Raw genomic sequence first — 20,587 nt, forward strand, 5'->3', positions numbered from 1 at the left:
GAAGTGTGCAATAACCCTCTGATACATAAAGATTTCCCAAGAAGTAGTCATGCACCGGTATTTTTAAGGGAATTGATTTCCATATCCACAATCCTTCCATATGTACTCTGCCTGAGAAAGTTCCTGGGGATGATGAGACTCCAAGCAGCTTTTCCTTTCCCTCCCTCCCTCTTTCTTTCTTCCTTCCTTCCTTCCTTTCTTTCTTTCTCTGAGAGAGAGAAAGAAAGAGAGCAAGTGAGCATGAGTGGGGGGAGGGGAAGAGGGAGAGGGATAAGCAGACTCCTCGATGAGCAGAGAGCTTGATGTGGGGCTCAATTCCAGGACCTTGGGACCATGACCTAACCTGAAGGCAGAGCTTAACAGGCTGAGCCATGCGGGCGCCCCTAGCTCTTCCATTTAGATCTTTGATCCTGTTTTGCTAGTCTTCATAAGAAAGGTATACCCCTGGCCTGCCCTGAATCCCTGAGTCTTACCAGGGTATATTGCCCGAGGCAATTTTAAAAAATCCTGGAGGAAACAAAGGGACTTTTAAAAATAGCAGTTTCAGGGAAACATATTTTAATTATAGGGTGACATCATTTATCGAAATTATTTTGGGTGGTATGTGAAAAAGAGTATGAGGACTTGTCCAAGGCAACACATTCTGGTGGTCCCTGGAGGGTTTTCTAGGAAGTCCTGGCCTGGATCTTTCAGACTCCAGGCCTCTGAAACTGAGCCTCCCTTCTGCCAGGTAAGCCAGGTGAATAAGTTCTACTTGATTTGTCCACCACAGTTGACAGCCTCCCTCTTGAAACACACTCTCTCCTTGGCTTTGACCTTATCACACTCTCCTGACCTTCCTCCCTGTCTCTCTGGCTCCTCATTCCAAGCTTCCTGGTCTCGTTCCATATCCCCTGAATTGGACTTTTAAATCCAGGAATTTCTCATGGCCGTGATAAGCCCTCTTACCTTTCCTTCTTTTCTTACTAAGAGATCTCACCCATAACCACAATTTCAAATACCACTTGCTTATTCCACATCTACACCGGAATGTCTCATAGGATTTCCAAACTGAAAAAGGCCAAAGCTAAGCTCATGTTCTTCTTTCTATAAGCCAATGAGTAATCTAATCCTGTGGACTTTACTTCATGCTAGATTTCCGTGATCTTCCAGACTGAGCTACACACCCCTGGTCTACACCCTCCACGTTTCATAGTGCTTATCCAAGTTGTAATGACATTATTATTTGTGTAATTCTATCTCTCCCCTACATCATAAGCTCCGTGTGCACAAGGACCATGTCTGTTTTTTTTCTCCCCCCCTGGCACATGGTAAGATCTCAATAAGTATTTATTAAGTTAACAAATGTAAACTCTCAGCCTGGGACGACTGTGTGTTAACTGTGTGTTGAATTTAGTACGTAATGCTATGTGCCCAGTAGGGGTCAGCAGAGTATAGCTAATGGAGAGAGTCCAGGCCTCCGTAGGGAAAAAACCGTGTACATCACTTAACCTTTCTGAGACTTTATTTCCTTCTTGGAAATCAGAGCGAATTCTCCATTTCTTGGATCAAAAGAGATAAGTAGATTTAAAAGGGCTTTCGTGCTGTTCAAACAATAGGGAGTGTTATTAGACGCAGTTATGATAACTATTTATCGAATAAACGGAGGCAATGGACGAGGATCTTATACTATGGAACTCTTGTGAGCAGAGACTTGACAGGTTCAGAAGGGAGAAAATGAAAGCTCAAGGAGACACTGGCTGAAGTCCAGAGCCAGCCGGAGGCAAAGCTGTGAAGTCAGCACATTGTGTTCTTGGCGGGCTCTCAGCTCTGCTCCCTGATCCCCTGTCCTCCCGAGGCCAGCCCCAGCCTCTGGCACCCCGTGGCTGCGCTCGCTGCAGGCCCTTCTTTCCCTTTCCTCCTATCAGACCACATCTGTCCTGTGTCCTGGCTCCTCAGAGGCCTGCTCACTGCCATCCACAGTGACAGCTCGTTACCACAGTGACTGGATCCCTGCTAAAGTGCTAATGACAGGTAGTATGTCATTTTACCACTCCCAATAAAAGGAGGCAGACCTTCCCGACCCAGAAACAATAACCTACTCAAAAAGAATAAATTGCTGATGGTACAGTTTCAGGTTCTATGGAAGGAGAGGAAATGAAAAATTAACAGGCATAGTGGCAGCCCTAATCTCGGGCTCAAGAAAAACAATTATAGGATGCCTGGGTGGCTCAGTCTGTTATGTGTCTGCCTTCAGCTCAGGTCATGTTCCCAGGGTCCTGGAATCATGCCCTGCATCAGGCTCCCAGCTCAACGGGAAGCCTACTTCTCCCTCTGCCTCCTCTTCCTCCTGCTTGTGCTCTCTCTTTCTCTGGCAAATAAATAAATAAGATCTTATTTAAAAAAAGAAAAATAATTATACAAATACAGAATCTGTTAGATGTGACTTGATAGTAATATGAAAAGAAAACTTAAAAATTCATGTATATATACATATACATTTATTTAACTGTAATTTACATTAGTAAAAACTACTTTTTGGTGTAGAGCTCTGTGAGTTTTGACAAATGCAGTCATATAACCACCACAATCAAAATACAGAATAGTCCATCATTCCCTAAAAACGTCCATGTAGTACCCCTTTGGAGCAAAACCTTCTCCCACCCTTAATTCCAGCAACACTGATGTGTTCTCTATCCCTAGAGTCAAATTTATCAAGTATTCCCTTTATGAATTTCACTTTAATGTTGAATTTAAGAATTCTGTCTAACCTAAGGTGACAAGGATCTTTCTCCTTTGCTTTCTTCTAAAAGTTTCATAGGTTTACATTCAGGTCCATGATCCATTTCAACTGAATTTTATTTATTTATTTATTTATTTATTTATTTATTTATTTGACAGAGATCACAAGTAGGCAGAGAGGCAGGCGGGGGTGGGGTGGGGTGGGGGCTGGGATCATGACCTGAGCCGAAGGCAGAGGCTCTAACCCACTGAGCCACCCAGGCGCCCCTCAACTGAATTTTTAAAATAGAAAATACAAGGTATAGGTCAAGGTTCGCATTTCTGTATAGGAATGCCCAATTACTCCGGAATCATTTGCTGAAAAGACAGTCTTTCCCCATTGCACTTTTGTAAAAAAATCAATTGGCCATATTTGTGCCAATCTATTTCCAGACTCTATTTTGGTCTATTGATTCATGTGTGTCTATCCTTTTGCCAATACCACACTGTCTTTATTAGTGTGTAACTGTAGTAAGTCTTGAAACCAGATAGTGTGAGTTCTCCAACATCGTTTTACTTTTCCAAAATTCTTTTAGCTTTCTAGTTCTTTTGTCTTTCCGTATAAATTTTAGAATCAACTTATTGATATCTATTTAAAAAAAAGGGGGGGGCGCCTGGGTGGCTCCGTGGGTTAAAGTCTCTGCCTTCGGCTCAGGTCATGATCCCAGGGTCCTGGGATCGAATCCTGCATCGGCCTCTCTGCTCGGCAGGGAGCCTGCTTCCTCCTCTCTCTCTGCCTGCCTCTCTGCCTACTTACGATCTCTCTCTCTGTCAAATAAATAAATAAAATCTTTAAAAAAAAAACTCCGCTGGGATTTTGGTTGGGAATGTGTTGAATCTGTATTTCAATTTAGAGAGAATTGACATCCTAACAGAATTGAGCCTCCTAATCATGTTCTATTGCTCCATTTATTTAGGCTTCTTTGATTTTCTTCATTCGTATTTTGTAGTTTTCAGCATAAAGATCCATCATATATTTGTTATATTTTGTTATATTTATCCCTAAGTATTTCATTACTTCGGTGTGGTTATAAATTATATTGTTTATTTAATTTGGTTTTCCAATTGTTTGTTGCCAACTGTGTCTCTATATAGAAATATGATTGATTTTTATATTATGACTTTGAATCCTATGACTTTGACAAATTCATTAATTATTTGTAGGAGTTTTTGGTAGATTAAATAGGATTTTCTACATACACAATCATTTTTGACTACTAATAGAGACAGTTTTGTTTTTTCCTTTCCAATCCATATGTCTTCGTTATTCCCTGGTCTTGTTGCATTAATTAAAGTTTTCTGGATAATATTGAATAGGAGTGGCAAGAGTGAGCATCCTTTTGGGTTCCCAACTTCAGGGAGAAAACATTCAGGCTTTCACCATTAGGTATGATGTCTTTTTGTAGATTTTTTTTTTTTTTTAAGGTTAGATAAGTTTCCCTCTGTTCCTTATTTGTTGAGAGATCTTATCACGAACACATGTTAAATTCTGTTAATGCATTTTCTTCATCAATTAAGATTATCAAGTTTTTTCTTCTTTAGCCTGTCAATATAGGGAATTACATTCATTGATTTTTGAATTTTGAAATTTGGGGCCAGCAAACTAGGGCAAAACCATAGGCAACTCAGAACAAAGGAGAGGAATGTTTCTTTATAGAGAAAAAGGAGTAAATTGGGAGGTATTACTTTGGAGGAAAGTCCCTTTGAGCAAAGTGAGAGTTGAGGATGATGATAATTTCTCATTGGCTGAGTTGTGGCAGTTTCTCATTGGCCACACTATTGTTGGGCCAAGAGAAAAATCTTCCTTCCTCTTGCTGGAGTAGTAAAGCAAGCTTCCTCTTGCTGGGAATGCAAGGTCTGGCTTTCATGTTGGGGGTCTGTATTTGACAGAGTTGGTAAGGGGTGAGAGCTCCCCCTGCTGGCCTCCCGGCTCCCCCCCCTTTTTTTTTTGCATTAAAAAAGTTAACATACAATATATTATTAGCCCCAGGGGTACAGGTCTGTGAATAGCTCCCAGCTCCATTTTTATTTTATTTATTTATTTTTATTTTTAAAGATTCTTTTATTTATTTTAGGGAAAGTGAGTGAGCAGGGGGGAGGGGCAGAAAGGGAAGGTAAAGACTTTAAGCTGACTCTGCTATGGGGCTTGATCTCATGACCCTGAGATTAGGGCCTGAGCCAAAACCAAGAGTCAGACAGGCTTAACAGACTTAGTCACCCAGGCGACAACTCTACCAGCGCGCCCCCCCCACCCCTCCGTTTTGAAAGAGGTTTCCTTCATTCAGTTTCACAAGATTGGCCAGGAAATGAGAATAATATTTGCCCTTCTCTCCTAATGAACTTGTTGGGTGGTTCAGCAAAAAATTTAATGCGATAATAGGATAAAAGTGTTTCCGAAAGTATAAAATTACATATAGGGGCACTGGGGTGGCTCATTCTGTAAGCATCTGCCTTCAGCTCAGATCATGATCCTGGGGTGCTAGGATGGAACCCCTCATCAGGCTCCTTGCTCAGTGATGAGTCCGCTTCTCCCTCTCCCTCTTCCTCTGCCCTCCCCACTGCTCATGCTCTCTCTCTCAAAGAAATAAATCTTTTTAAAAAATTACATATAAGGGTGCCTGGGTGGCTCAGTGGGTTAAAGCCTCTGCCTTCGGCTCAGGTCATGATTCCAGGGTCCTAGGATCCGGCCCCACATCAGGATCTCTGCTCAGCAGGGAGCCTGCTTCCTCCTCTCTCTCTGTCTGCCTCTCTGCCTACTTGTGGTCTCTGTCTGTCAAATAAATAAATAAAATCTTTTTAAAAAATTACATATAAAAGTGAGGATTAGTAGTAGTATAAACTGAGATGGAATGAAATAGCTTCCTTTCTCAAAAATCATGAGTTCATTCTTTCATCCAGCCATTTGTTATCTATCTTCCAAATCCCTGTGGCTGTTCTAGATATTAAGGACACAAAGATGAACAAGGCTGATATTTCCCTAGAGGAGGAAATACATAACCTATTTAGTTAGCCCACAGAATCAAGTGTAACTTCTTAGCATGCCATGCGTAATCTGGTACCCAAGTGTCTCATCCCATCTCCCACATTTCCTTGCATAAACTTAATTCAGAGCAGCCACATCAGACCATTTACCGTTCCCCAAACATACAGGGCACTTTCACCCCCTTTGTCTTTGTACTGTTATATCAGTCCAGAATCCACTCATTATTCACTTACTGAACAAAGACATACTGGGCTCCTTCCTTATATGATGTATTATACTAGGTGTCAGGAACATGTTGATATATAAGACCTTATTCTTTCCTCAAAGATCTTAGCCCAAGAGGAGAGAAATCTCTTTCCCCTCTTCACCTAGTAAAATTCTCTTTCTTCAAGGCTCAGATGGAAGATATGGCCCCTGTGAAGCTTTCCCTGATCCCTTTTCCTCAGTACATAGCTTAAAATCACTTTGCACCTTTTTCATTTCTTCTGTGCTCAAACGACGTGGTTTGTATGCCTTTTCCTCCAGACCAGGGGCTCCTGGGCAGGGATCATGTTTTACCCCTTTCTGCATCCCTGATAGCAGTTAGCACAATGCTTTGCATCAAATAGACCTCAGCAATAGTTGGTTGAATTGGGTACAAAACCCTGAACCTCAGGCCAGCTGGCAGGAGGCATCTAATCATGAGACACACGTTGAACTGAATTAAAAAGTGGAGGAATCAGGGGCGCCTGGGTGGCTCAGTTGGGTTAAGGCCTCTGCCTTCGGCTCAGGTCATGATCTCAGGGTCCTGGGATCTAGCCCCGCATCGGGCTCTCTGCTCAGTGGGGAGCCTGCTTCCTCCTCTCTCTGCCTGCTTCTCTGCCTACTTGTGATCTCTGTCAAATAAATAAAATTTAAAAAAAAAAAGTGGAGGAATCAAAGTAATCCAAGCCACCCAGAAGGAGATTTTTAGGATGCACTGGAGAGCCGCTTGTTTACATTTATTCCAGATTTTTTTATTTCTTGTGTAAACTCCAACATGACCTCCCGTGGTCTGTCTGTCAGGGGACAGGCCTAAGCCAAATATTCTGAGGTCATTCCGAGAATAAGAAGGGTACGTCTAGGACACTTAGAATTGCCCAAGCACTCCCAGTCTGGGCTTAGGAACTTAGAATCCTAATTCTTAGACCTGGAAGGTATCTTTAGAAATTATAAATTCCCTTTCAGAGAGGGGCCTCTGACTGATTATCCAAGGTCACACAGCTAGAAACAAATATTCACACATAGAAGCACCGGCAGATGAACTTTCGATTCACTCTCTCCCCTGTTGTAGAACGTCCTGGACATGAGGATCATACCTCGTGCCCTAAAGGACCAAGAGTTACTCATCCTACTGTTTCCCTGACGCTTTTACCTCTCCTGCTTTTGGATGTGGACAAAAGCTTTTCAGAGAATCTTGTTACTCCTACAACTTGGGACTCTTGCCTCTTCCTCCAGGACACGGTATCGCAGCAACAACTCAGGGACTCAAGTCAAAATCCCCAAACTCTAGTTCCAGCTCTTGTCCCAGGCAACTGTAGAACCTTGGACACGCTGCTTAGTCCTTCCCAGCTTCAATTTCGCCATCAGAACAAGGGTGTTTGGGTCTAATATTTTGTAATTTTACCTCCTTATTCTTCTTGTGGACACAGTGGAAGATTCATCAGACCATGGACTGAGAAAGTACAAAGAGAGAATGTACCTCTCCCAACCTAACTCCAGAGGCTCACTCTCTCTCTTTTTAGTAATTTTTTTTTTTAGGATTTAAAAAAAAATTATTTATTTATTTGACAGAGAGAGAGAGATCACAAGTAGGCAGAGAGGCAGGCAGAGAGAGAGGGGGAAGCAGGCTCCTCGCCGAGCAGAGAGCCGGATGCGGGATTCGATCCCAGGATGCTGGGATCATGACCTGAGCTAAAGGCAGAGGCTTAACCCACTGAGCCACCCAGGTGCCCCCATCTTTTTAATAATTATTAACATTTTTAGACAGCCACTGATTTAAGCAGCCATTGCATGCTTTCTTCATATTCAAGATTGTTTTCTCATGACCCCTTTGTAACATATTTATTGAGATATAATTCATATACCATAAAATTCATCCATTTAAAGTATGCAATTCAGTGGGTTTTTTCTTTAAAGATTTGTTTATTTATTTTAGAGAGAGAGCAAGTATGTAAGCAGCAGGGAGGGGTAGAAGGAGAGGGAGAGAGAGAATCCCAAGCAGACTCCCCACTGAATATGGAGCCCAAGATGTGGGGCTTGGTCCCACAACCTTGAGATCATGACCTGAGTTGAAATTAAGTTGGATACTCAACACACTGAGTCGCCCAGGCACCCCGCAATTCGGTTTTTTAAAGCTATATTCAGAACTATGCCTCCATCACCACAATGTACATTTAGAATATTTTCATCACCCCCCCAAAAAATCCTGTACCCTTTAGCAGTGACTCTCTGCCACCACTCCATCCTCCCACCACTACGCTCTGCTACTCTACGTTCCATATCGATGGATTGCCTCTTCTGGAAATTTCATGGAAGTGGAATCATATAAGATGTGGTTCTCTGTGACCGGCTTCTTCTTTCCCTTATTACGTTTTCAAGGCTCATCCATGCTGTAGCATAAATCAGGACTTCATTCATTCTCGGCCAACATGAGATTCCATTGTATGAACACACCGCATTTTGTTTATCTATCCATCAAGTAATAGACATTTGGATTGTTTCCACATTTTGTTTGTTATGAATAATGTTGCTATGAACATTTATATACAACTATTTGTGTAGACATGTGTCTCCCATTCTCCTGAGTATGTAACAGGAGTGGAATTGCTGAGTCAAATGGTAACTCTATGATGAATTTTTAGGTTCTGTCAAATGTATTCCAAAATGGCTATACCATTGTCCATTCCCAGCAGCATTATAAGAGGGTTCCACTTTCTCCACATCCTTGTCAACACTTGTTACTGTCTTTTTTATTGTAGCCATTGTTGATGGTATGAATTAATATCTTATTACAGTTTTGACTTGCATTTCCTTAATGACTAGTGATGTTGAACATCTTTTCATGTGCTTATTGACCTCTGGTGTATCTTCGAGAAGTGCCAATTCAAATCTTTTGCCTATTTTTAATTGGGTCCTTTGTCTTTTTATTGCTGTGTTGTAAGGGTCCTTTATATATTCTGGATACTAGATTCTTCTTTTTTTAAAGATTTTATTTATTTATTTGACAGAGAGAGAGAGAGAGAGAGAGATCACAAGTAGGCAGAGAGGCAGGCAGAGGGGGAGGGAGAAGCAGGCTCCCAGCTGAGCAGAGAACCAAATGGGGGGCTCGATAACAGGACCCTGAGATCATGACCTGAGCTGAAGGCAGCAGCTTAACCCACTGAGCCACCCAGGCGCCCCTGGATACTAGATTCTTATCAGATATGTGATTTACAAATATTTTCTTCTATTTTGTGGGGTGTCTTTTCGCTTTATTAATAGTGTCCTGTGAAGCACAAAAGTGTTTTTATTTTGGGGAAGTCCAATTCATCTATTTTTTTTCTTTTGTTGCTTGTGCTTTTTGTATCATAGCTAAGAAACCATTGCTTAATCTAAGACAAATATTTACATCTATGTTTTCCCTTAAGAGTTTCATGTTGGTTTTTTTTTAAGATTTTATTTTTATGTAACCTCTATACTCAACATGGGAGCTTGAAATCACAACCCCAAGATCAAGAGTTGCATGCTCCACCAACTGAAACAGCCAGGTGCCCCAAGCGTTTTATGGCTTTAGATCATATATTTATGTCTTTGATCCATTTTGGATTAATTTGTATACATAGGGTGATGTTGGGATTCCAACTTCCATCTTTTGCTTGGTGATAACTAGTTGCCCTACCTAGAACTACTTATTGAAAATATAATTCCTTTTTCATCAAATTTTCCTAGCATCTTGTAGAAAATCAACTGACCACCAATGTAAGGGTTTATTTCTGGAGTCTCTGTCCTATTCCATGTCTGTCTTTATGCCAGTAAAACACTGTGTTGATCATTGTAGCTATGTGGTAAATTTTGGCATCAAGAAGTGTGAGTCCTCAACTTTTTTTTCCTTCAAGATTTCTTTGGGATCTATTCTGGATCCCCTGCAATTCCATATGAATTTCAGGATCAGCTTATCAATTTCTGCAAAAAAAGGCAGCTGGGATTTTAATGGGGATTGCAATGAAACGGTAGATTAGCTTGGAGAGTATTCCTGTCTTAACATATTAAGTCTCTGGTCAATGAATACAGGATGTTTTTCCATTTATTCAGACCTTTAATCTCTTTCAATAAGTATTTGTATTCAATGTACATATCTTACACTTCTTTTGTTAAATTTATTCTTAAGTATTTAACTTTTTCATTCTATTGTAAATGGTTCTCTCTCTCTCTTTTTAAAATAAGCTAAACACCCAGCGTGGATCTCAACATGGGGCTTGAACTCATGATCCTGAGATCAAGAGTCAGATGCTTGGGATGCCTGGGTGGCTCAGTAAGTTAAATGTCTGACTCTTGATTTCAGCTCAGATCATGATCTCAAGGTCATGAGATCGAGCCTCACATCAGGGTTCGTGCTCAGTGCCCAGTCTGCTTATCCCTTTCCTTCCCTCTGATTGATTCCTCTCTCTTTCTAAAATAAGTAAAGAAAAAAAAATTTTTTTTTAAAGAGTCAGATGCTTAACCAACTGGGCCACACAGGTGCTCCTGAAATTCTCTTTTAAATTTCATTATTGGGTTGTCCGTTGCTAGTGCATAGAAATACAATTGATTTTTATGTATTAATATTGTATCCTGCAACCTTACTAAACTTGTTTATTAAATCCAATAAATAAGGTGGGCTTTTTTTTTGTAGCTTCTTTAGGATTTTTTATATACAAGATCATGTAATATCAGAATAGGTATACCTTTACTTTTTTCTTTCCAATCCAGATGCCTTTTATTTGTTTTTCTTGCCTGAGTGTGCAGGCTAGAACCTCACATATAATACATAGTGAAATTAAGTAGAAAGAGCATAAATCCTTGCCTTAGTTCTGATTTTAGGGGAAAGTTTCAAGCTTTCATCATTAAGTATGATGTTAGCTGCGGGATTTTATTTTTCCAAAATTACTAATTTAGTCTCTTTATTTGATATATATATTTAGAGTTTCTATTTCTTCTGCATCTGTGTCAAGCATGGATGTCTATCTGGGAACTTGTACATTTCATCCAAGTTATCTAATTTATTAGGCATATAGTTGTTTGTAGTATTCCTTATAATATTTTTTATTTCTTTAATGTAATTTCTTTTTTTTTAAGATTTTATTTATTTATTTGACAGACAGAGATCACAAGTAGGCAGAGAGGCAGGCAGAGAGAGAGAGGAAGGGAAGCAGGCTCCCTGCTGAGCACAGAGCTGGACGTGGGGTTCGATCCCAGAACCCTGGGACCATGACCTGAGCCAAAGGCAGAGGCTTTAATCCACTGAGCCACCCAGGCACCTCTCTAATGTAATTTCTGTAACATTTTTATAACTTGATCTTCTCATTTTTTTTAGTTGGTAAGTCTACCTAAAGTTTTGTTAATTTTATTGATCTTTTCAGCAAAAGAGGTTTTGTTGATTTTCTTTACTGTTTTTCTAGTCTCTATTTTACTTATTTTATCTAATACTTATTCTTTCCCTTTTTCTGTTTGATTTAGGTTTGGATTACTCTTCTTTTTCTACCTTCTTTAGGTGAAAAGTTAGGTTTTTGATTTGAGATATTTCTTCTTTTTAATATAGGCACTTACAACTATACATTTTCCCCTAACCTTGCTACATCTCATAAAATTTCCCTTTTCCCCTCTTGCAGCTAAGGCAAGGGCAGCATGATTTAGGCTTGGCCATTTGACACTCTCCTCAGGACTTTGAATCTTGAACAAACAGTGTAAAAACACGGGAACAGAGTAGAATTAATTTACGATGGCAGCATCATAATGATGCTCATGATGAAAGCAGTGGTTCCAGCTGTGACCCCCTTACCTAGACCATCCCTCTGTTGTGACATTGGCTGATATTCCTGGTTCTATTCTCTGAGCTTAATTAGCTAAACTTCCTATCAAACTGAGGATTGCTTGATAACCTTCCAGTATGTTTATTTCTTCCTTAAGTTGGTGGAGTTGGTTTCTTTTGCTGGAAACTAAGAAACCTGGCATACTGTTGAGGTAAGGGTTAGGGAGAAAGAAAAAGCATAGGTCTTTCACTTTTCTCTTTGCAAAAACTTTGTAAATATCTGTGTTGCTAGTATTGTCGTATTACTTCTGTTATTTAAAAATATACTTTTAGGGGCTCCTGGGTGGCTCAGTGGGTTAAAGCCTCTGCCTTCGGCTTGGGTCATGGTCCCAGGGTGCTGGGATTGAGCCCCACATCGGGCTCTCTGCTCGGTGGGGGGTCTGCTTCCTCCTCTCTCTCTGCCTGCCTCTCTGCCTACTTGTGATCTCTGTCTGTCAAATAAATAAATAAAATCTTTAAAAATATACTTTTAGGGTGCCTGGGTGGCTCAATAGGTTAAAGCCTCTGCCTTCGGCTCAGGTCATGATCCCAGGGTCCTAGGATTGAGCCCCGCATCAGGCTCTCTGCTCAGCGGGGAGTCTGCTTCCCTGCCTCTCTGCCTGCTTGTGATCTCAGTCTGTCAAATAAATAAATAAAATCTAAAAAAAATAAAAAAATAAAAATATACTTTTAAAATCGAGAGCCTAAAGCACAGTGGGGGCAAGAGGAGTGGTAGGATATAAAATATGAAACTCAGAATAAGGCCAGATTGTACAAGGCCTTGAATATCATTTTAAAGATTCGGATTTTAGTTCAATAAGTATGGTGAATTTACAAAGCAGAGCAATGACGACATGAGAGATCTTTGTTTGTTTGTTTATTGCCATGTAGATGGATAAGAATTCAGAAAAATTAGAGGACAGGAGAATAGTTAGAAGGAGGCTACTGCCATAGTCCACATACAATATTGAGCAAATCTCTCAATCTAGAGAAGGAGGGAGAGAGAAAGAAGAAGGAAGGAAGGATGGAAGGAAGGAAGGAAGGAAGAAAGAAAAGATTATCAGTCATAAGGTGGAGTTTTCTGGAAGCAGATGCTGAGACAGTTGAGGTAGAAGATGCTAACTGGGGAAAGGAAGCATGGTTGAAGAGAGGGAGAAGTCAGACTGCAGTGTAGGTATGACAATAACAGAGACCCAACCCCCCTGGCAAGGAGCTCTGGAGTGAATACCGCTTATCAGAATTGTCCTGCAGTGGGCCAGAATGGCTGAAACTTTGCATCTTTGCTTTGCTCAGTCACCAGATGAGGACAGCCCCAGGAGGAACGTGACCTCCTGCAGGAATGTTCTCTGCAGGTGAGGCCGACAGGGAAGGAACTGAAGCAGCTAGAGGCTTGCTATCTGCTGCCTCTATGCCCTGTAACTAAATGGCTAGACTTTCCCTGAAGGTAGGACTGGGTGGTACACTTCCGGGCCTGCCACAGAGAAAGACCTGAGGGACGGTATCTTGGAAAAAAAGCAAGAGAGTGGAAAAAGTGGATTAAATTCTACAGATACTCTATTTTCTAGGTGGGGATGAAAAGGGAGTAAATAAAGGTTAACACTGAGATCTCTACACTGATATGATTTGATAGTAATTCTGTTTAACTGACAGCAAACAACAGAAGAGAGAAAAGGTTTGGGGAGAAAGATAAGGAATTTAATTTAGAACATGTTGACTCAGAAATGTCTGCAAAATATTAAGGTAAAGATGATTTCAAGAATCAATGTAAATGGGGGGTCTGGAGGTCAGCAGCAAGTGCTTTATATCTATATTCTTTTTTTTTTAAATTTTGAATGCACTTAGTACTTCATTTATTTTAATTTATATTTGGGGAAAATGCATACCTATCAATTTAAAGGAAAACGGTACATAAATAGTGAGGCTGTGATGCCTTAGCAAAATCACGAAGGTGGGTCACACATAACCAAAGTCTGAGAAACCCTGGAGTGGCTGTCCTTGGATCCAGTGTCCACCCTTAGACAAATCAGTGTTCACAGAAGTAGGGTTGCCTCATATGGGATACGGCTGCCCAAGTTCTGGCTCTTCTCCAGGGACTGAGGACAAAGCAGTTTCTTCGGGAAAATTCTGTGGGCAGGGGCAACTTGAGGTGTTACTATGGACCTCTAGGTTGAGTTGTAGCTCTGGGGGCCACAGTCTGGGAGTGTCTGAGGTGGGTGTGTGGTTTCCAGCCTTCTGCGACCTTACTCTGAGGGGAGGTTGTGAGAATTGAATGTGATCATTGATACAAAGGTGCTTTGAAAATCAAAGCGAGGAGATAATAGGCAACTTCCCTCATCTCTCCCGACTCAGTCTCTTCATGAGGCGTATATCTATATTCTTACTTCATACTTGTAATGCCTCAATGAGGTAAAGGCAGGTGTTATTTTTATTATACTCTTTATTTATGAAGAAACTGAAACTTGTAGAAGTTAAATTCCTCACTCAAAGAAGTAAAACTCAAGTCTGATGATAAAACACCAGCTTTCAAAGACAAGATTATATTGTTTTCCATGGAAAACACCACAAACAGATGGCATTTGAAGCCATGTGGATTAGTAGGTCATCCACAAAGGGTACAGTTCAAATGGGAACAAAAAGAACCAAAAAATGGAATTCTAAGGAAGCCACATTTCCAAGGCAAATGGAGTAAGATGACAAAGGCAAAGGGATTGACTGAGTGGCCAGAACAGTTTCTAAAAATTAGAAGTATGGTATCTCGGAAGTCAAGGTCAAAAGAGGGTTCCAGTCCACAAAGGAAAATGTTACAGGTATCATGTGGGATGAAGCATTTACAATTAGAGGTCACTGACAATCTTAGAGCAGTTTATAAGGAAGTCAGTTTGCAGTGGTTTGGGAGTGTACGGAAGATGAGGAAGTAGAAGCAAAAGGTAAGGCTACTTTCCCAGAAGTTTTGCAAAGTAAAAAAACAATGCCATATACATAAGTAAGGAATTTATTAATAATATTATTAAGTAATTAATAACTCTTTGCTCCCATATTACCTATATTTTACACTTTCACTATCTCTATGGTTATTTCTGTCTACCTCTATTATACCAGCATCTCTTCCCAAGTCTGATGTGCCCAGAAGCACCGAATGTTGTTTATTTTGGTTGTGGATGGACTTCTTGTATTTGTTAGGTGTTTTGAATGCCTCAGGTGATTCTGTCCTTGAAGGATGTGACATAGACATCCCCCAGCCCCACCCAACTCCATCAACTGTTTTCCACAAAGATAGATAAGCATTCGCTTCTCAGACCAATTCAGCAAAGCATGCAAGCTCTTAAGTGCTCAGCAAACCAAAACCTCTGTCTACCCAGCTTATTCCCTTCCCTTCCCCGCCCCCAGACTCTGGGTGGGCAGATCAGAGAGAAGGAGCAGCCACTCCAAACCTTCTGGGATGTAATGTCCCAGATGGGGACTCTGGTTTTGTCCTGAGCTGAGGTCTTCCCTTGCCAGCCCCCATCAGTCCAGCCTTTTCTCAGAGGGGGCTGGAGAGTAATCAACACCGCCGTCCACCTGTGCACAGAAAGATGCCTACGGCCACTCCAGCGATGATGAAACTGCCCACCAGGACACCCAGGACCAGCGAAGTGTAGGAGCGGCCTGTTTGGCTCCCTGCAGAACATGCGCAGAGTTAGCCTCATCCATGCTCTGAGTCACACCCTATGGGATTCCCACCCCAAAGGAAGGGGCTAATTCACCAAGTGATGGAAGTTGTGTCTACTCTGTCCCAAACCCCCAGCCCGGGGCCTCCTGTTGCTCAAGGCACCCATCCTTTAGGTCCACCCATTTGCCTGGAACCCACCCTATACCCAGCCGTTCCCCCCTTCCCATCCTACCTTTTGAGTTTTTCAAAGTGACATATTCCTGCATGTACTGCACACAGATGTCCTGCAGATATTCTTGCAGTTCGTACCGAGTACGATTGTAAAGGTTGAGCTGATGCAGAGTGAAGGTGACCACCTCGGACGATGCCTGGGGCCCTGCCACCCATAAGGCTGTCTCTGGCTGGAAACTCACAAAGGAGCTCCCATTCACAGTCACTTTGAAGAAGACGCGGGCTGGAGAGCCCTCAGGAGGCTGCTCACAGCCCAGGAAGCAGCGAATGGTCAGAGGAACTGTGGATGGGGGATTCAGGGTGAGACAGCTGTGTGGAGAGGGTGCCAGGTGTGGGAGGATGGCCACCAGGGGGAACATGAACTTTTGGGGTTTAGGATGGATCAGGGACAGGACGTCCTAACAGGGTCTTACCCCGAGGTCATGCCAGCAAGAAGAGGGCCTGACCGAGGGTCTGCAACTAGGACTCCTCTTCAGGCTCAAGCTCCCACCCAGCAATCAGCAAAGGCAGGTGCCCAGACACCTGGGCTCCTCAGAGCAGCCAGCTCACAGAGACCCCTCCAGGAACCCCGCCTCTTCCTTACACCCCTCCCCTTTCTCCAAGGCCCGCCCCCACCAAGTCCCTCCCACAGGCCACGCCTCCCAGCCGCGAAGGCCCACCTCCACCGGCCCCGCCCAGGCTGCACGCGCCGCGCGCGAGCGCCACTCACAGGTCAAGTGCCGCTCCCGGTGCACCAGCTCCACCATCATTTGGAACTCTCTCAGGTAGGTCTTCAGGCGTTTCTCTGTGTGCACCCAGCTCTCGGGCGCCTCCAAGGGCTGCAGCTGAATGATCGTGACGTTGGTGCCCTGGCCTTCCAGCACGTGCGTCGTCAGTCCCCCCAGCGACGCGTTGCCTCGGTGCCACACTTGATAGGGGTCACGGAAGTAGGAGATCTGGAGCATGTGGAGGCCTGCGGGTAGGTGTCAGCGCGTCAGCTCTTGGGCCGGCGTGAAGCTGGAGATAATAACCCCCTACCCAAAGGCCGGCCGCCCACCTTCCCGGCCGCCCATAGTTATAGTTATAAAGTGTGCTTTCACCCTTCCTCCCACAACCCTGGCCGGAGCGCAGGACAGGGATTATTATCTCCGTTTTACAGATAAGGAAACTGAGGCTGGGAAGAGCAGAAGCCACTTGCCCCAGGGTAATCCAGTCAGTGGAAGAGTCGCTCCGATCTTTCTCTCTCTCACCCCTAACTACTTCCATTTCCGGTTGGTCAGCACAGGGTGACCTACAATAAAATCCCATTCCGTCTCCAGTTCTCGGCCTCCCCTGCCACTGTCCTACTTCAGGCCTCATGGGTGCTCATCTGGACTGGGGTAGTAACTTCCTTCCTCATCCCCCTGTCCTCATGTTCAGTTTCATTCCTTCCAATCTGACCTCCATCTCACCCAGAAATAAGATTATGCCCTTCTCCTACTTAAAATGCTCCAGTGACACATTCGCCTATCAATAATAGTAATAATTGCTGTTAAGTACTTATGATGAACCAAACATTGTACCTACACACATTATTATCTTATTTGTGCTTTCCTCCCATTAGCTCAATGCAGTGGCTACTGTTATTAACCTCAGTGCATAAGGGAAGCGGGCTAAATGGTACAGCAGAACCAAGGTTTGAATGTAGGCAGTGTGAGTCCGGCACGTTTAGCCACTCAGCCATACTGTCTTCCCATGGGATGTATCTCCACAGAATGAAGTCCAAAGTCTTTCGCTTGGCATTCAAGGCTGCAGGAGACCAGGTCCCAACTGGCTTCTCCGGCCTCTTCCTGTCCTTAGATATAGTGAACTACTTGGAGTTCCTCGTGCTGCCTTCTGGCTGACATGAATAGCATGTCCAGGTTGCTCTGCCTCCAGGCAAACTTCTTTTCGTGCCTAAAGACCCAGCTCTGTTGCCATCTCCTTGTAGAAGTTTTCCTAATGCCTCTCCTCTTTACCCTCCCAGACACAGGGACGCCTGGGTGGCTTAGATGGTTAAGCGTTCACCTTTGTCATGACCTCATAGTCCTGGGATTGAGCCCTACATCAGGCTCCTGTCTGCTTCTCCCTCTCCCTCTGTCCCTTCCCTGCTTGTGCTCTTTCTCTCTCTCTCTCAAATAAATAAATAAAATCTATAAATAAATACTTACATACCCTCCCAGACACAGTGGGTCTGTTTCAATGATCCCAGATTTCACATAACTGTCTTCAAATACGTAACTGTCTCCGAATATACAGACTACACTGGGCTCCACTAGGCTATAGAATTGTGTCTGGTTATCTGCCTTCTACACCTGTTAAGGGCCTGGCACAGGGTTGATGGAGGGGATGGGTCTGGGGTTGTCAATCTGTGGGTGTGTGGTGTGTGTGTGTCTTGTCCACATTTGCATATGAAAAGTGCTCTGTGTATGCAGGTATGAATAAGTAGATCTGTGTGGGTAACCCTAGATAAGGTTCTTAACTGCCCTGTGCCCAGTCTCCTCCGCTGTAAAATGGAGATAATCATATGGCGATAATCGCCATAGAGATATCGTGGGGATTAGATGAGTCAGTGAGTGTATTAACCGTAGTGAAGGCTCGTAGAATTCTGGTGATTTGCTCCCTCTCTAAGACGGGGGCGGGGGGGGGGGGGGGGACTATAGCTCTGGAGATTGGAGGAAAGGGGAGAGGAGGTGCCTGTGCAGTCACAATACAGAGCAATAACTCCTTTCTCTGCTTAAAGAGCCACTTCAGGCAGCCTGACCCCTGTACGTTCACCCAGGGACCACAGCTTCCCTTTCCCCAGACTTTCCCGCCGCCTCCTGCCACCCATCTTCCACCTTCTCCAGTCTCCTATCTGCCTTGCTTCTCTCAACCCCAGTCTCTCCAGTGGCTTCCCATTCCTTCCATCTCTCATCTCTTCTGAGTCTCTTCCCATCTTCCCTGGACTCACCCCTATCCACATTACTCTCAGCACTCCCTCTCCAGGCTCACCCCCTCTCCCCAGGGCCAATCCCCTTACCCTTTCTACCCATCCCTTTCCGTTTCTCCAGTCCTGTTCCTCCAACCTCTTCCATCATCCCCTTTCCCGGGCGAACTGTACTTCCTCACCTTGGCTTTGGGACACAAATCAGTCCCCAGGACCGTGCCTGCCCCATAGAGAGATCTGGCTGGCTGCAGCCACAGGCACTGTGGGAGAAGTGCTCCACTGGTCTTCCCTATGTGCCCCCAGACAAGCTGAGAGTCTCCAGAACCATCCCGAGGAAGGAGATGTGCCCCTGACTCACCATCTGAGGTGTCCTGGCTACAAAAGGCCCAGCCAGGCAGGAGCAGTAGACACAGCAGTGGCAGCAGTGTTGTCAACATCCTGGGGCCGAGGTTCTTACCCCACCTGGGCTCCTGGCTCCGGCAGGCAGGGGGCTCTGGCTCGCTGCAGCCTAGAGGGAAAAGAAGTGAGGACTGTCTGGAAGGGGAGGAGGCTGAACGGAGGAGGTTGGAAGGTGGCCAGAGGATAGGAGGAGGAAGAAGGCGGCAGGCTTATAAAGTGTTATTCCTCCCCTGTCTCATTTCCTACTAGGGGGCTGGCCTCCCTCTTGCCCTTCCCTCGCCCCGCCCTGCATCGGCCCTCATGCCCAGACCTGCCTTTTCCCTTTTCCCTGGGCCTCCTCCAAACAGGGAGCGGAAAAGGGGGAGTCAGATTCAGAGAGAAGTTCTGCCCTCGCTGAGTCAGGGGGTGGGGCATCTGCTTTCAACTTGGAGCACACTCTAGGGTGTAGCGATCAGCAGGTTATTGATGGGGAAACTGAGGCCCCAAGAGGTGCAGGGACTTGCCCAACGGAAGTTTATATGTCGTGTTGGTAACCGATCGGGATTAGAGTTCAGTTTTCCAGCATTCTGGCTACGTTTTATCAGGATTATAGTAATTACACAATCAAGGATCTTGCTTTCAGAAATACATAGTTACAAAATGAGTATAAAACAGCTCACTTCAGTGCTCTTTGTAATAGGAGAGAATTATGAACAATCTAAATCTCATTAGGGGATGGGTCACTTAAAGCAGTATTTTTCAAACAGGTCACAGTCTACTCCTGGATGATGCAAACAGTTTAGCAGATGATGACTAGCAGCAGTTTTGTTTTTGTTTTTGTTTCTTTTTATGAACTAGAGCAGAATAAAAATTTTCAGTGCTTCCTTCTGGGTCAGAGTAAGCATTATTTTATGAAATAGTTGTTCAGTTGTACACATGCCTGTTCCAGTTTTGTGCATGTATGTTTCTGCGATGGATTTTGAATGGCAGTTTAAAATGTATTTCTTACTCCGGGAAGCAAGTGGAAAAATTTGGAAGTCACTCCACCCAGCTATGGTAATCCTTTATACGTTCTTTTTTTTTTTTTTTTAAGATTTTATTTATTTATTTGATAGAGAGAGAGATCACAAGTAGGCAGAGAAGCAGGCAGAGAGAGAGGGGAGGAAGCAGGCTCCCTGCGGAGCAGAGAGCCTGATGCGGGGCTCGATCCCAGGACCCTGGGATCATTACCTGAGCGGAAGGCAGAGGCCTCAACCCACTGAGCCACCCAGGCGCCCCTATGGTAATCCTTTAGAATTACTTTATTAATCCTATAGAATTACCTATGGAATACTATATAGTAGTTAAAAACAAAACCAAACCAAAAACCTCCCCTGCCTAATCTCCACTCTATTGCCATATTACTTAATACTATCTGAAATTATATTACTTATTCATTTACATGTTTCTTGTCTGAATGTCCCACCAGAATGTGAGCCCCAAGAGGTTGTCCGTCTTATTTGCTCCCTTGCTTGGAAGGGAGCACATAATAAATACTACAATCCATAATCACTATCAGCTAACAGGTGATTGAGATAGTGACTCAGTGATCGCTGACTGAGACAGTGAAGATAT

The 20,587-nt window shown here is 43.6% G+C and overlaps 1 protein-coding gene across 2 annotated transcripts; it reads right to left on the minus strand.

Moving 5' to 3' along the window:
* Window positions 1-14,765: 14,765 nt before the first annotated feature.
* On the minus strand, window positions 14,766-19,236 carry PROCR (protein C receptor; the record flags this gene model as incomplete). 2 transcript variants are annotated; one of them, XM_080813095.1, is made up of 4 exons in its annotated part: window positions 18,954-19,236; window positions 16,379-16,621; window positions 15,671-15,949; window positions 14,766-15,446 (listed from the first exon to the last, which is right to left on the minus strand). In XM_080813095.1, the coding sequence occupies exons 1-4, from the start codon at window positions 19,030-19,032 to the stop codon at window positions 15,331-15,333; spliced, it is 717 nt and encodes a 238-aa protein (XP_080669221.1). In that variant the 5' UTR covers window positions 19,033-19,236. The 2 variants fall into 2 exon arrangements, with proteins under 2 accessions (XP_080669221.1, XP_080669222.1); XM_080813096.1 differs by lacking the exon at window positions 14,766-15,446 and having other exon boundaries at window positions 15,552-15,949; window positions 18,954-19,201.
* Between the last annotated feature and the right edge of the window lie 1,351 nt (window positions 19,237-20,587).

Source organism: Martes martes (genome assembly GCF_963455335.1).
Source record: "Martes martes genome assembly, chromosome: 9".
In the NCBI taxonomy this organism is placed as follows: Eukaryota; Metazoa; Chordata; class Mammalia; order Carnivora; family Mustelidae; genus Martes; species Martes martes.